Raw genomic sequence first — 15724 nt, 5'->3', positions numbered from 1 at the left:
TTTTTTCAAAACTGTTTAAATAAACACTCATTTTTGTTTCCAAAATGAATTAAAGGAAATTAACTATGTACAAATGACATTACATGAACACAATTATATCATGAAAGTGTTGCATCTACGTATTCGTTCTAATTTACCAAATGATACTAGAATATGGGGTTCGTATTAAAGCCCAAATTTTATTTAACAGGTGAGAAAAAGCATATTTGTTGGTATTTATGTCAAGTGAAAAAAAAAAAAAAAAAAAATTACACGAATTTAGACGAATACACTAAAAAGGGTAGGAAAGTACATTTTCAAAAATGAAAAAAATGACTGCATTAAATGATCAAGTTCATTTTCATGTACTAGACAGAAAAAAAAAAAAAAAAAGTTTCAAAAAAAGTGATAATAAAAGTGATATAAAAAGTTTCAAAAAATAGTGATAATAAAAGTGATATAAAAAGTTTCAAAAAATAGTGATAATAAAAGTGGATGCAATTCATGCCACACGACACATACGTGCAAATATATGAACCGCTTTATTCAGGAAAACTTCTAAACATTTTTAACTTGTAGAAAGAGACATCAGAGCTGATTTTGGCTTAAGAATTTCTTAACAGTAGCAACTGATGAAACATTGTACGGATCTGATTGCATATTATGCTGCTTGTCTTCTTCTTGAAACATTTTTATTAATATGTTATTTTCAATTATAGCAACAAACCTCCAAGGCCGCATGCCCATAAAAAAGTTAGACTTGTCTACAAGCATATTCATACTTTCAGTAAATGAACTATTTCCATCACTAACATATTTTATCTTTTTTATATTCATATCTTTAAACCAACTTTTTAATACAAATATGTCATTGTTAGTAATACAGTATATATCATCAAATTTATTTTCCTTAATGAAATAATCATATTCACTTTCATATTGTGGTATCATTTTGGACGTGCATGTAGGGGTAAAGGCTCCTGGTAAACTTATCAACAATATTTTCTTATTCTTGAATAGTTCATGGGTGTCAATGGATTTAAAGTCGTTGTCTGTTCCTTCTTGGGGCGTACCGCTTAAATTTTTCACGTCAACCTGGAGAGATATAAGGGGAATAATAATAAAACGGACGGTAATAAAAATGGAGGTAATAATTAACAGAGTAATAAGTAGAAGAGTAATAATTAACAGAGTAATAATTAGCAGAGTAATAATAAATAGAGTAATAAGTAGAAGAGTAATAATTAACAGAGTAATAATTAGCAGAGTAATAATAAATAGAGTAATAAGTAGAAGAGTAATAATTAACAGAGTAATAATTAGCAGAGTAATAATAAATAGAGTAATAAGTAGAAGAGTAATATGTAACTCGATATAATGATAAATAATAAAGTGCAAAAGCAAACACATGCCAATTTAAACGTGTCCCACGGGCAGCAACGTCCCGCGCTGCAGCAGTTTTTCATATACCATAACTTTGACATTCGGTATTAAGTCATTTTCCTTAATGTCATTTGCCAAATCTATGCTCTTGGATTCAAACAATTTTTGCGAAGATCTACAATTTGAGTTCCCCCTTTTGGATACAATATTTAGTGCCTGGTGAGGTGTTAACTTTTTAAAACCAAAACAGAGATTTATTAAAATGAGGTAAATTATCACGACAACACTTTTCATCTTTTTATTCATCTATTTTTCTGGTAAAATGTGGGTTTGGTAAATGCCAACTAATCGTGAGATGAATCGGGAATCTTTTTCTTCTCCTTTGTTACGCTTTTTCTATTGTTGTGATTCCCTTTCCTTCACAGTGTTTTCGAACAGTGTATATTGCCACAAGAGTGCATATCCATACATAAGCATATATGTATAAATATACATATATATATGTACATGTATTATTGAAAAGGGGACTTGTGTGCCTATGGAGGCAAATGTAGAAACGGGGAATTAATATGCATGAAAGGGGTTAAAATTAACAATTCATCCCAAAATTCTGCATATCCTCTGCAGTTATATTCAGAGGAATTCTAACTCTTTTTTTTTTTTTTTTTTTTTTTTTTTTTTTTGAGAGCGTGGGGATGTAGGAGATGTGGGCATAAACTATATGTGACTTAACGGGTTTTCCCACGAATAGCGGCTAACGTTTATTCTCCTCTATGCAGCAAAACTATCGCTTCCTTTTTTCAGCTTTTATTGTCAAATTCTTGGGCTATTTTGCAGGTCATTTTTGTATTTGTCGTTGCCCTATTTTTTTTACAACTGTCACTTATGGAATAGGTATTTTTCGCAGCATGTACGTAGAAAAAAAAAAAAAAAAAATTAGGCTTGTTTTTTGTGCCTAGGCAAATATTTTACCGTAGAAAATATCCACGATTTAACAGTTTTACTTTGTTATGCACAATAGTGTATATGTATTTATGTTATGTACCATCTTAGCCGTTGAAACAACCCTGTAAGGCACAGTATTTTCCTCAGATTTATGCAGGGACATATGCTTGAACTGACAAATTCATATTCAGACTTCATTATTTTTGAAAAAACGTTTTCCAGTTCAATAAATTGCCATTGAGCAGCAAAAAGTGGATCATAAAAAGTGAAACAAAATGGAAATATATATAAATAGGTAAATACATCAGATGTGGCAAAATAAGGTAGGGATTTAAAAAAAAAAAAAAAAAAAAAAAAAATTAAAGTTGTGACAAAATACACGAAAAAACTACATATGAAGATGAAAAAAAAAAAAAAAAAAAAAAAAAAAAGGCGCATATGAGCTTTAAAATGAGGTGTAAACGCAAAGTATAATAAAAAAAAAGAAAAAATGTTATACAAGCTTGTAGAATCCTTTTAAATTCTAACATGTTTTGTATATAGGCAACATTTCTATGAAGACATGGGATATGGTTTAAAATACAAAAAGGGGCATACCAAAAAAAAAGTCATATTTACAAATTCACAAAACTGTTTTAAATGGGTGCATATTGAGCCTATTAATTTTAAAACATGTTATAAATCCTTGCACACAAAATGTTATATACACAAGGTAATATATTAGATATAGATAGTTAAGATAAGTATTTAAGAGATTGGTAAAAATTGCGAAACAAAGAGGAGGCACAATCATTTTTTTTTTTTTTTTTATTTATTTTTATTTTATTTTATTTTTTTTTTTTTTCTTCTTTTTTCTTGTTTTCACATAAGAGCGCATATAAAAAAGAGAACGGGTGCTACCTCATAAATTTGCATTTTCTCGTTCCTCAATAGGCCCGCTTTAACTTATTTTGTTCTACTTCCAAGTGATGTTCTTTAGACTTCTGCTCTTCTCATCATTACGTCTCGACAACGACTCCATATGCTTTTATAGTGTTTATGCCACCATCAGGGTATATATTCAAACGGAGGTGTGAAGATATGATGTCATTCAAAGGAACTCCATCTGAGTTGTTATTATTTACGGTAAAAAAGTTTATGTGATTGCCCTTAATATATGACAAAGGTAATAACTGCTTCCACTGAATGTTATGTATATTTTCATTGAAGAATTGAATTTGATTTGATTTTTCTTCTGAATGCACTTGCTTCAAATAACAATAATCAATAGAAACACATATAGGAAAATTATACTCATAAAATATGGTATTTATTTCTATATATTTAATATTCGTAAGAAAACTTAGTTTAATTATGCAATAATTGTTATTAAAGAATATGGATGAAATATTATTCAATGACAGATTTTCAACATAACGTAAGGGTCTATTTATTAATCTTCTTGTTTGCCATCCCATTACATAGTTGGAATTCTGATCGATCAATATGTTTTCCGATTTTCCATAAAATTCATCAGTTGTATAAACAACATTTGACCCATCTAAAATATTACATACATTAATTGTTTTCTTATAATTTTGTTTTCTCATTTTTTCGCTTATTTTTATTTCTCCATAAACTCGTAATTTGTTTATCCCACCATCTGGTAGTAAGCAAACGATCAAATGTGTAAATATTTTGTTACATGTATTTATGTTAAAACAATTATGATTATAATTTTTAAAACCTGGATTCATTCTTTCATCTTCTAAAATGGATACCCATTGATATTGCTTATGCAAATCGTTGTATATTTTCTTTTCTACTGAATAATCGTTATCTAAAAATAGCATGTTTGAATTGTAAGAGTTCATGAGAAATGGATATTCCTCTTCTTCATATTCTCCACTTCTTTCTTGCTTCTCTTCTTCTTTTGCTTCGTTTTTTCCATTTCTTTCTTGCTTCTCCGGTTCCTCTTCTTCTCCCTGCTCAGTGTCGTAATGCAGAATGTGTGTTTTGCTGTGAATGTCACTTCCATTTATGACATTCCCTTTTGTAACATTCCTTTTTACATCGCTCCTGTTTAATGCACTAGCTTTTCCATTGTACGAATGATCGAGGAAGAGATTGCCATACTTTTCACCACTCTGATAATTTTTCACGTTACTGTTATTACTCCTATTTCTATCCTTTCCATTTGGGGGCGAGGAACTCCTTAACAAGCATCCCTTCTGAATCCCAGGGTATCTACTAGCTATTTCTTTGGTAACATCAACAAGTGTGTATAACTTGTTATCAATATAACGATATTCATTTCCGTTAGCCACAAATGATGCAGGTTTATGATTATTCCTCAATTTTTTAAACTTATCATTATATCTTAAAATTTCTAAGTAATTTTCGTATTCCTGATCAGATTTGTCAGTAAGGTCTATTAAAATAGGTTCATAAAAATATTTATTCCTTTTGAAGTATGTTTTTCCATCTATCACTAGTTCTACCTCTTCCCTATTGTTAAGCAGGTTATCACCCAGCCGCTTACTATCATTGCTACAGAAACGATTTTCCTCTATATTGCTTGTGCTCCTTTCGAAGATGTTTTTCCTCAATTCATTATTGCTACTTTGTTTATGTCTACATTCGTCATTTCTGTCATTCACGCCATTTCTATCTGTCAGGCCATTTGGATTCCGTTCAGCTTGTTCGATATGAGAACAGCTTTCATTACTGCCCTTGCCTTGACAAGACTGATAGGGGAAAAAATCCTTCTCAAACATGAATCCTTTATTTTTCTTATTCTCATATTTAACCTGATCCACATATTTCGAAAAGGATTCTTTACTCATTAAAATATCGTCTTCGATATATGCACCTTCAATAGAAACATATGGTGCATAATTACCCAGAAAATTATTTGTGTCGATATCTATCCCTTTAATTAAGGTAGGTTTGCATAATTTAACTATACAAAAATCAAAATATTTTTTTATTCTCCTTTTGGTGAGCCAACCTGGACATTCCTTAAAATTTTTTATCTCTTTGGGAGATACGGAATATTCATTTCGTTTTTCATTTTTTTCTACATTAAAATAATTTTGTTGTTCACTAAGCACAGTAGGTATATTTTTTTTTTCAGGCATATCCAAATATTTCTTATAATGTGCTATTCCGGAGATTAAATTATTATTCATTACATTATAGAGATCATTAGAACAGTCCTCATAATACCCTCTTTCTACGTTTGCAGTGTAGAAGGGTTTGTCTTTTAAAATATTTTCACATTTACCATACGTTTCATCAGTTACATATATAATTTCAGATCCTAATACTATCGAACAGCAGTTGACAAAATTAAAAAACATGGGGACATCATCATAAAAAGATGAAGCATTTGAGTTCTTCAAAATATATTTACTCCTTTTCGACACGATTGTGTGGCTACTATTAGTTGTTTCATTTATACTATTATATAATGCGGCTGCCTTAGAGCATTCACTATTATCATATGATATATTGCTACTATTTATATTATCCATTTTTTTCATTTTCATTTTCTTTTTCATTTCGTCAAGGTATTCATTGTTATTATGTGGTAAATCAAAATTTGTTTCATCTTTACTTTCATTTGTGATACTGTCATTTTCGAATATATTTTTCCTTTTTCTTTTCTTTCCTGTAAACTCACTTTCGTTGCTAATGTTTTTCAATTTGTTGAAATTGTTTGCATCGTTTTCTTCTTCGTCTTCAAATTTATTGCTATTTTTTCTTCTATTCTTAATATAATCCAAATAGTAATCATCACTTATTCTACTCTTCAAATTATTGCTACTATGGTCACTCTCTTTATGTTCATTCATCTCTATTCTACCTTTAATATTTTCATACAAATTTATCTCAGTGTTTTTCCTACCATTTTTTCCTTTCCTAATGTAATTGTAATTATCACTCATCGAATCAAATAAAAATTCCCTTTCCTTACTTCTCCAAACTTTGTTATCATAATGTGTATCTAATAATTCATTATTTAAAAGGGACTTGCTTTTATTTCTTTCACTTTGCTTTTCTCCACATAAATTGTCTTTATATATTAAGAATTCCTTATCCATGTATTTTGTAAGGACATTTTTTTTTGTATCATGTATTTCGCCATTTCTACGAGAAAACAAATTTGAACTATTCACGTCTTCCTCACATATTTCTGCTTGTGTTTTTGTCCATGCCCTTTTCTTCGATTGTATTTGTTTTGCAACCGCATGATTTTTATCTCCTTCCATTTGCTCTCTTTCCATTTGCTCTCTTTCCATTTGCTCTCTTTCCATTTGCTCTCTTTCCATTCGTTCTCTTTCCGTTCGTTCTCTTTCCATTCGTTCTCTTTCCGTTCGTTCTCTTTCCGTTCGTTCTCTTTCCATTCGTTCTCTTTCCGTTCGTTCTCTTTCCGTTCGTTCTCTTTCCGTTCGTTCTCCTTTTATATAATCCTTAAAATTACGATACTGTCCATCTCTATTGTCTTTCCTTACCTGATATTTCCTCATTTCTTCATCTATTTCTTTTTTTTTCTTCTCATCCATATGTTTCAGAGCAATTCCATAGTCCTGTTCATCTTCATCAACAAAATTGTTAGCGGATGGAACTTCTTCATAGGAGTGTTGATTGGTCTGTCGTTTTCTCACAAAGTGTTCATTTATTAATTCTCCTTTCTTTTTATTTAGCACTATTTTACCGTTAACTGTTTTAAGGGGTGTTATATCCTCGATATGCCATTCTTCATTAGCCACATCCTCCTTTCTAGCTTCTTCGTCATTTACATCTGCTCCTACTTCTGCTTCTTCTACTTTTGCTCCTACTTCTTCACCTGCTTCTATTCCTACTTCCTCTTCTCCATCATTCGCTGTGCTGTTTCTCCCAGGCACATCTCCACCACTTACGTAATGCTTTTTCCATTTAGAATTTCTAATATCATGCGTATGCTTCTCTATACCTTCATCTTTTTCTCGTACCAACTGATCGGACTCCGCTTCTGATGTATATTCCCCTTCCTTATATTCACTCGAAACTTCATTATTGCTTTGTGTCTTCTTCTCTGTATAATCTGAGGTATTATCTAAATCTAGCAATTCTCCCTTTTCTAAAAAATTTTCTTCATTGTATTTTCTCATGTCGTGATTATTCCTGTTAGTACCATCATTGGTCATGTGCTTAAAATTTATCGATTCGTTTTTGACTTGTCCCATCCGCACACTTATGTTATAGCTACTTTCACTAGTTTTATCATTAAATAAAGGCTTGGACAAAATAAGAGGTGATGAATTCTCTTCATACCTCTTAAGTAATGAATCTTCATCGTTAGCTAATTCACTTCCAAATGTGTCCTTTTCCACACTGTTGCCTTTATCAAACTGTGAATGAAATTCATCATTCACATCTCTTGTGGTGGGTTTATTACTTACAAAACGGTTGTTCTTATCATCACTCAGGATTGCAATATTTCCGTTGGATGTCATTTTCTCTATCTTGTCCTTATGTGTGTAATTTTTCATTTCCTCTTCTTCTTTTTCCACTGCTTCGTCCTCTTCTTTTTCTACTGCTTCATACTCTTCTTTTTCCACTGATTCATGTTCTTCTTTTTCCACTGATTCATGCTCTTCTTTTTCCACTGATTCATGCTCTTCTTTTTCCACTGCTTCATACTCTTCTTTTTCCACTGCTTCATACTCTTCTTTTTGCACTGATTCATCCTCTTCTATTCCCATCATATTAGTAGACTCGTTGAGATTGTTCTTCAAGCTGGATTCATAGTTAGAGCCGAAAATCTCCTTCAATATCATATTTTTATTTATAAGTTTATTATTCTTTGTATTCTTCCCTTCAAGGGATAATTTACTATTGTACGTCTTCAATGCATCAATGTGATATATGTCATTGGAACTACAAAGGAATTTTTGTTTATCTCCCTCTTCTTCCTTTGGCATGTCTTCATGATGTTGTATGACTTCTTCTGCAACCTTTTTTTGATTTTTCGACGTAAAAGAGTCCTTATGTAGCTTATTAAAATTTCCTGAATCGTTATACTCATTTTTCTGAGCATCTTTTCCATGTATTGTTAAAAAGGTGTCATTAGCTATCTTATTACTTGGAGGAGAAGGAGAAGGAAAACAGAAATCTTCCTTTTCTACAGAGTTTTCATTTATTATGTTATCAAAATATCCTTTATTATACTCTTTCACGTGTTTCTTTTCGTCATTCATTGGTTCTTTAATGCTTGGTTGAATTTTCTCCTCATCGTTATACTCATCACTGTGTGATTTGTCACCGTTAGCCTCATCCTTGTATTGTTCATCTTCATTTTTATCACCAATGTGTGGTTTCTCATTTTCCCATTCTTCTTCTTCCTCCAGCTCATCATTTGTCGATACCTTCTCCGTCACAGACTTATAATCCTCATCATCACTCTGAGCTTTATCAACATTTTCCTCGGGATCATTTGCCTCTTCAGTAGAATAATTTTTGCAAAGGGGAGAAAAGTTACTTCCAGAAAGACTGTGGTTTGCTTTCCTAGAGCTTGAAAATTCATAATCATAAGAATTTGAAAAATTTTTATTAAGTATTTCTCCATTTAAAGGATTTCTTTCCTCGATCAAATTTTCCAAACTGTTTTCATGTCTCAGCATATGGGCATTGTGAACTGATGCTGGGTCAGATAAACTTTTATCAGAGCATATAGTATCACCTTTTTTAATATATTCATTACACACACTATCATCTATCTTTTTCATTTCATGTATGTTTTCCCTATTTACATATTCCTTGTTGTTATATGATTCTCTAATTATCATTTCTCTTTCATGTTCGTCCCTTATTTTGTCATAATGTGTGTTAATATGATGTTTATATTTATTTTCATTCGTTAACTTTTCTCTTTCTCTTTTAACTTTGTTGTAAATATTTCCATCAAAATGGAAATTTTCTTCTTCTTTGTTTGATGTCTGGTCACTTCTTTGGAGTTCCTCAATAGGTTTTACCATTTCTTCACTTTTGCATTCTCCAGATTTGACTGAAGGATCCTTCTGCAGAAATTTACCCCCAAGGACTGGGTACTCATTTGTAGAATTTGCATTATTCGAAATGAGACATTCACTCCTCTCATTTATAGTTTCATTAGAATTGTAAGGACATTCCATATCCTCCTGTAAGTCACGGGCTTCATTTGATGTAGCACTTTTTCTTTTTAAGTTCGCAAATTTTTTGGAAAGCAACTCACCGAATGCTCGAATGTTATTATTAATATTTTCATAAACTTCTTTTAAATTTTTATTATCTGAATATTTTTTTTCATTTGTTTTATTCTCAGATGAATCCAAATGCTCATTGGAAGTAGACAGTATTTTAACTGTTTCGTTATGAATCACATCAGATGTATAATCAGAACTCCTAAGTTTGTTACTTATTCCGTTTTCTAATTTTATTTTATCATTAAAAGTTTCATATTCTTTCTTATTTTTCACATTGTAATTTATTAAAGTATTGATAGATGAATTATCATTTAGACTTATAGATTTTTCTAAACAATTTCTTTTTCCATCACCATCGTCATTATTGCTGTAAAGCTCTGATTGGTTCATACTTTTCTCTTCTTGTAAATCCTGCCCTTTTTCAATTTTCTGCGTTTCTTCCACTTCTTTATTTTCTACTTCCTTTACTCTGTTACTATCATTTATATCATCCACTACAATCGCTTCACACAATTCAGCTTTTCCATAAAAATCACCATCTCTATTATTTTCATCCCCGTGTAAATCTTGTTCCCTTCTTGGTGCATCTTCATGCCTTTGTTTTTCTACCCCATGTCCACTGTAATAGTAAGTATATGGAGATTTACTTTTCCTATACATATTTTCCCTTTCATCTGTCTGCATAAGTTCACGAGGATAGTTTTTATAATTTATATCTACAGATTTGTTCATCTTATCATGCGTTGGTTTTTCTGTTTCAATATAACCACTTTTTTGACTTTCGAATGTATTTTCTTGCTTTATTTTCTTATTTATTACATGATTACTTAATTTGTTTTTTAATTCATATTCCTGATAAGATGATATTAAGTTTGAACTTTCTTTTAATGTTTTTTCTTTTATTTTTTTCTTCTTCTCTTCTTCATCTAACAGATTTTCTTCCTTATCTTGTTGATATTGCACAAATGGGGCATTAAAATACTGATTCTTATTTTTTTCTTCTTCTTTGCTAGTGTTCCTATTTTTCATATCAACCCATTCATTTTTTTTTATTATTGAATTTCTCATCTGAACATTTTGTTTCAAACGAGCTTCGCCTTTATTATGATCTGTGTCTTTGTTTCTTGTTCCTTGGCCAGGTACGTTTTCCCTGAGATTTTTACTTACCGTATTTTCACTGTGGACAGATTTTTGTTTTCTCAAAAGTGCATTACTGTGGTTGTGCGTGCTGGTTCCTTGGGTGGATGCTTTTTGTGTGACGATTCCTTGCTTCATGCTTCCTTGAGAGAAAATTCCTTGTGTGTTATTTACATGGTTATTAATTTTAGCACTGTTGTATGCCTCACCACCTCCAGTATCGTAATGCTTTTCCATAGTTTTTGATCTTTCAAAATTGGTGGAGATATGTTGTTTATTCTCTTTTTCAACTATTCCTTGGAATTTTCTGGCATTTCCTAAAGGGTTTGGCACATTATTATTATTAATGTTCGTGGAAAACGCCTTTTTTCTCGTCAAATCGTGCTCTGTGTTTTTATTTTTTGCATTAAAGAGTGTAGTTTTATGCCTTACATAATTTGTTGGAATTTTATTTAAGGCATGATTACTATTATTATTAATGTTACTATTGATAACGCTATTATTAGCATCACTGTGTCCTGTAGTACCACTTATAGTCCTACTTTTTAGCAGACTGCCACTCATAATGCTAGTGGTCCTTTCCTTTATGTCTCCCTTTGCATCCTTATGTAAATCATAACCGACGGCATGACTTCTGTTACATGTCTTTTTTGTCTTTATAAACGTATAATTTTTCTTACTTAAACTAGATATCTTTTCAATGTTTCTTTCTATAAAATTTTTCGCTTTACTATATTTTTTATTTCCATTATTTGCATATTTTTGTGCATTTCCTTGTTTAGAGGTATGGTCTACTTTTTCTAATTCATCATTAGCAGGATTTTTATGGATCGAAAACTGACTACCTAAACTTGCACTTTTTCTTATTTTTTCTATTTTTTTAATATTCAAATTTTTATATGGAAACTCTGGATTGTTAATATATGCGCCCTTTGGAACTTTATCTTCTGACATTTTATTTATTTATTTTTTTTTTTTTTTATGCTGCTTAGATCTTTAGCTCCTTTTCCTTTATTTCTTTTTCACTTTTTCCCTTATTTGTACTGCGCTTTAGTATGGCTACTCATTAAATAATATCTCTCGAGTTTTATTTTTCAGCCTCTTGACAAAATTCTCCTTCGTTATGCTATGTCATTCGGTTGTTTAGCTTTATTCAATTCCGTTCTATTTTTACACACATACGGAAAAAAAAAAAAAAAAAAAAAAAAAAAGTCGTCAACTTTTTCGTTCTTCTCCTTTCTATAACATTTAGCCCTTCCCCTTTTTAATAGTTAACTCGTTTGTGTATTTTATTTTTTTATTATAACTCCACTTTCTATACCGTTGGACACACCTCTATTCTTTTTTGCTTACGAAACAGTGCTAAAAGAATAATTGGGAAGGTAATTATTATGGAATATAAATATATATTTGTGTAAACATGGGAACCTTGTGGGGTGTGATACTTCTACTAATCAAAGTGTGTGCAAACATAAAACTTGAATATTCCTGAAAATTTGGACGCTTACGTGTGTGCACTTAAAAAGAGTAGGTTAAATGGAGCACACATATATATATATACATATACATATAATATCTTCTTTTTAGAAAAACATGTTAATCACACATAAGCCAAATTTGTGAAGGGATATGGTGTTTTAAGAAGGGACATGATTTGGGTTTGCCTTATTTCTCCCTATACACTTTTCACATAATAAATAATTTGTGAAATTAAAAAAAATAAAATAAAATAGTATAATATAAGAAAAAGTGTAAAAAATATTAAACAGAGACTTTTCTGTAGGAAAAATCTTTTTCTTCTTTTCCTTTCTCCCTTCCCTTTTTTTTTTTTTTCTTTTCTTTTTTCCCGTGCCAATTGTTACATCTCACATATTCACAATTGTACGTTTGTGCACAAATCGATATATTCACGTTGTGTACTCTAAGGATACGTTCAGCATATATATACTTATTTTAACTTTGTTATATTGGAACATTTTACCAGTCACGCTTTCAGGTATATTTTTACACTTTTCCGAATAAACAAGATGCTATTTCATTTTTTCAGTTTTGTTTTTTTAGCCGTCCTTAATTTTCATCTAATAATTTACATGTCATATATACATAAGTATATTTGCGTATACCATGTGCTGTCACTGTGAAAAATAAAAAGGAGCACACAAACCAATATTTTAAGTGTTAACCAATGAAAGTGTATGGAAATAAAAAAAAAAAATTATAATAATATTTAGGCTATTACATTTTTTTTACATAAAAGTTTTGACATTAATTAGTTTATAAGTAAAAAAAAAAAAAAAAAAAAACAAAAATGAAAAAAAAAAAAAAAAAAAAAAAAAAAAAAAAAAACATAAAAAAAAAAAATAAAAAAAAAAAAAAAAAAAAAAAACAAAAAAAAAAAATTTTTAATAAAAAAAAAAAAAAAAAAAAAAAAAAAAAAAAAAAAAAAAAAAAAAAAAATAAAAAAAAATTTAAGAAATTAAATTTTTTTTAAAAAAAAATTTTGAAATTAATTAGTTTATAAGAAAAAAAAAAAAAAAAAAAAGAGGCGAAAATGGAAAAATGAAAGAAAAAAAAAAAAAAAAAAAACATCCTTGTACATTATACTCTTAGAGAAATGTATGTTCAAATTATCCTCATGCTCATATTTTCCATTACACACAAAAAAAAAAAAAAAAAAAAAAAAAAAAAAAAAAAAAAAAAAAAAAAAAAAAAAAAAAAAAAAAAAAAAAAAAAAAAAAAAAAAAAATAAAAAAAAAAAAATAAAAAAAAAGTTAAGCTAATAAAATTGATATAAAAAAAAATTTAGACAATAAATAATTTAAAAAAAAAAAAAAAAAAAAAAAAGAGGAAAAATGGAAAAATAAAAAAAAAAAAAAAAAAAAAAAAACATCCTTGTACATTATACTCTTAGAGAAATGTATGTTCAAATTATCCTCATGCTCATATTTTCCATTACACACAAAAAAAAAAAAAAAAAAAAAAATACACATAAGATATAACACATAAGATATAATACATAAGATATAACATATAAGATATAACATATAAGATATAGCCTGTAAGATATAACATATAACGTATAAAATATGACACATATAACATGTACACATGTGCCTTGTCATACACGTGTAATGGGGATAATGAGAAAATATATTATAAACGCTCAATATTTACACATGAACCTTAGGACATACATTAAAAGTGTTTCAAGTCCTATACAAGAACAGAAAATTTAATTCCAAACGAGGCATCCCAATTATTTCGCCAAATGTACTTGAAAAAGAATGGAATATTATTCCTAATTCAACGTTTAACCATAATTCATATTTTAGTCTTTTTTTTTTTTCTCTAAGTTCCTTTTTTCACCTTAGGGTCATTGGGCGTTTTATCTACACTTCCTGTAGAACGAGGATAAAAGAAAGTGGACAAGCATAATGATCTCTGTGTAAAAAAGTGTAACATGATGGAAAATATTTGAGGAAATGTTTGCGAAGATGTGTATTGCATGTATGTATATATATATATACATACATACATGCACATGTGCAAATGCGTTAACACGTTAATATGCAGGAACAGGTTATATTTATTCATACTGCTAATTTTAAGCGGGAAGGATTCATTGACATTTTCGTTGGATCCCCATAACAAAAAAAGAGAATTTAATTCCTCTACCTTCTTTAAGTTATCATTCTTACTTAATCTATACATTATACTCTGCAAATAATTCAGAATTGTTGTTGGTCCGTATATATACAGTGTATGGTAACAGTTAAGCACAACTACGTGTTCATAAATGCATGCAAAACTCATGAACATGCAGATAACCATGTGTACGAACTTGTAATTTTAAACACATAAAGAGCAACGGACCCCTATCGGTGATCTCAAAACAACCTTACATTGTTATTATCGGTAACTTTCAAAATAATCCTCTCCGTTGGCCTATGCAATTTTATAACGTATCTTGTCTAAATAGGAAAGAAATTAACATTTTAATTAGTATGTCTATTGTAACTTCTTATTTTGTTTTTTATTTATTATTATTTTGTTTTTTATTTATTATTATTTTGCTTATTATTTATTATTATTTTGCTTATTATTTATTTAGTAATATTATTATTTTTTTTTTTTTTTGCATTTGCTTAATGCGCCTCTCTCTTTTCGCATTTTTGCTACAAGCTGACGTACCCTATCCGGAGACTTGGAAATGATGTCCCTTGAGGCCTGCATAAAATCTGCCCACGATATCGCATAAACCACTGCAGTGGAAAAAAAAAAAAAAAAAAAAAGAGTTCATAACATATATAGAGTCAGTATAAATCTTGAACATATTTGCACTGTGTACAGCAATGTAAAATGTGTTGTCAACGTTTAAGGGGCGGAGAGGATTCTTTTACTCAAAAACAGCATGAGCATGTATATAGTATGTATCGACATAATATGGTATTTGCATTTTCAAATTCCTCTTACAAGCAACATGTTACACTGTCAATGTAAGTTTATGCATAAGGCATACATATTCTTATGCTTTTATTTTCCACGCAAGCATTACTTTTTCTTTTTTTTTCCCCCAAAGTTCTTAACGTTAAAATGTTATATCTTCTATTCTGTGAATAAATTCCTCATCAATTTGAAACTTGTTAGAAAATGTCCCCTATTAAAAGTATTACGTTTTTACGCATGCTTCTTATTCATATGTAGCCCTAATTAAGCAAATCATAAAAAGGTATAATCTGATCTGATATGTATGTGTATACCAAAAAAAAAAAAAAAAGTGTAAACTCTATCTCGTACTGTGCTGTGATGTACTATTCTTCCATAAAAATGAGAACCTTTCTTTTCTTTTTTGAGAATTCATAGATTTTTCAAAAAAAAAAAAAAATTAATAAATAAATCTTCTATTATTATGAAAGAAAATTTACCCCCAAGCAAAATCGTGCCAAAGGAGCCCACATGTCAAAATAAAAAAAAAAAATAAATAAGATAAAATAAAGTGAACTAAAATGAACTAAAGTAAAATGTAAATACAAAAATGTACAAACATAAAAACAAATAAGCAAATACACGAC

General features: G+C 29.5%; 3 protein-coding genes across 3 annotated transcripts; all 3 read right to left on the bottom strand.

The window, feature by feature from the left end:
- Positions 1-567: 567 nt before the first annotated feature.
- PGO_021460 (peroxiredoxin) lies at positions 568-1656 on the bottom strand (the record flags this gene model as incomplete). Its single annotated transcript, XM_028685964.1, has 2 exons — positions 568-1074; positions 1450-1656. 2 exons carry the CDS (start codon positions 1654-1656, stop codon positions 568-570), a joined length of 714 nt encoding a protein of 237 aa, XP_028541765.1.
- A 1649-nt stretch (positions 1657-3305) lies between these two features.
- On the bottom strand, positions 3306-11606 carry PGO_021450 (hypothetical protein, conserved; the record flags this gene model as incomplete). Its single annotated transcript, XM_028685963.1, has 1 exon — positions 3306-11606. One exon carries the CDS (start codon positions 11604-11606, stop codon positions 3306-3308), a length of 8301 nt encoding a protein of 2766 aa, XP_028541764.1.
- A 2394-nt stretch (positions 11607-14000) lies between these two features.
- Positions 14001-15208, bottom strand: PGO_021440 (signal recognition particle subunit SRP9; the record flags this gene model as incomplete). Its single annotated transcript, XM_028685962.1, has 5 exons — positions 14001-14050; positions 14249-14369; positions 14555-14623; positions 14844-14914; position 15208. Coding segments are annotated over 5 exons (312 nt in total).
- Positions 15209-15724: the final 516 nt, after the last annotated feature.

This window comes from Plasmodium gonderi (assembly GCF_002157705.1).
Source record: "Plasmodium gonderi DNA, contig: Chr02, whole genome shotgun sequence".
Lineage (NCBI taxonomy): Eukaryota > Apicomplexa > Aconoidasida > Haemosporida > Plasmodiidae > Plasmodium > Plasmodium gonderi.
The sequence above is the reverse complement of the archived record's forward strand: the minus strand, read 5'-3'. Positions and strand labels throughout refer to the sequence as shown.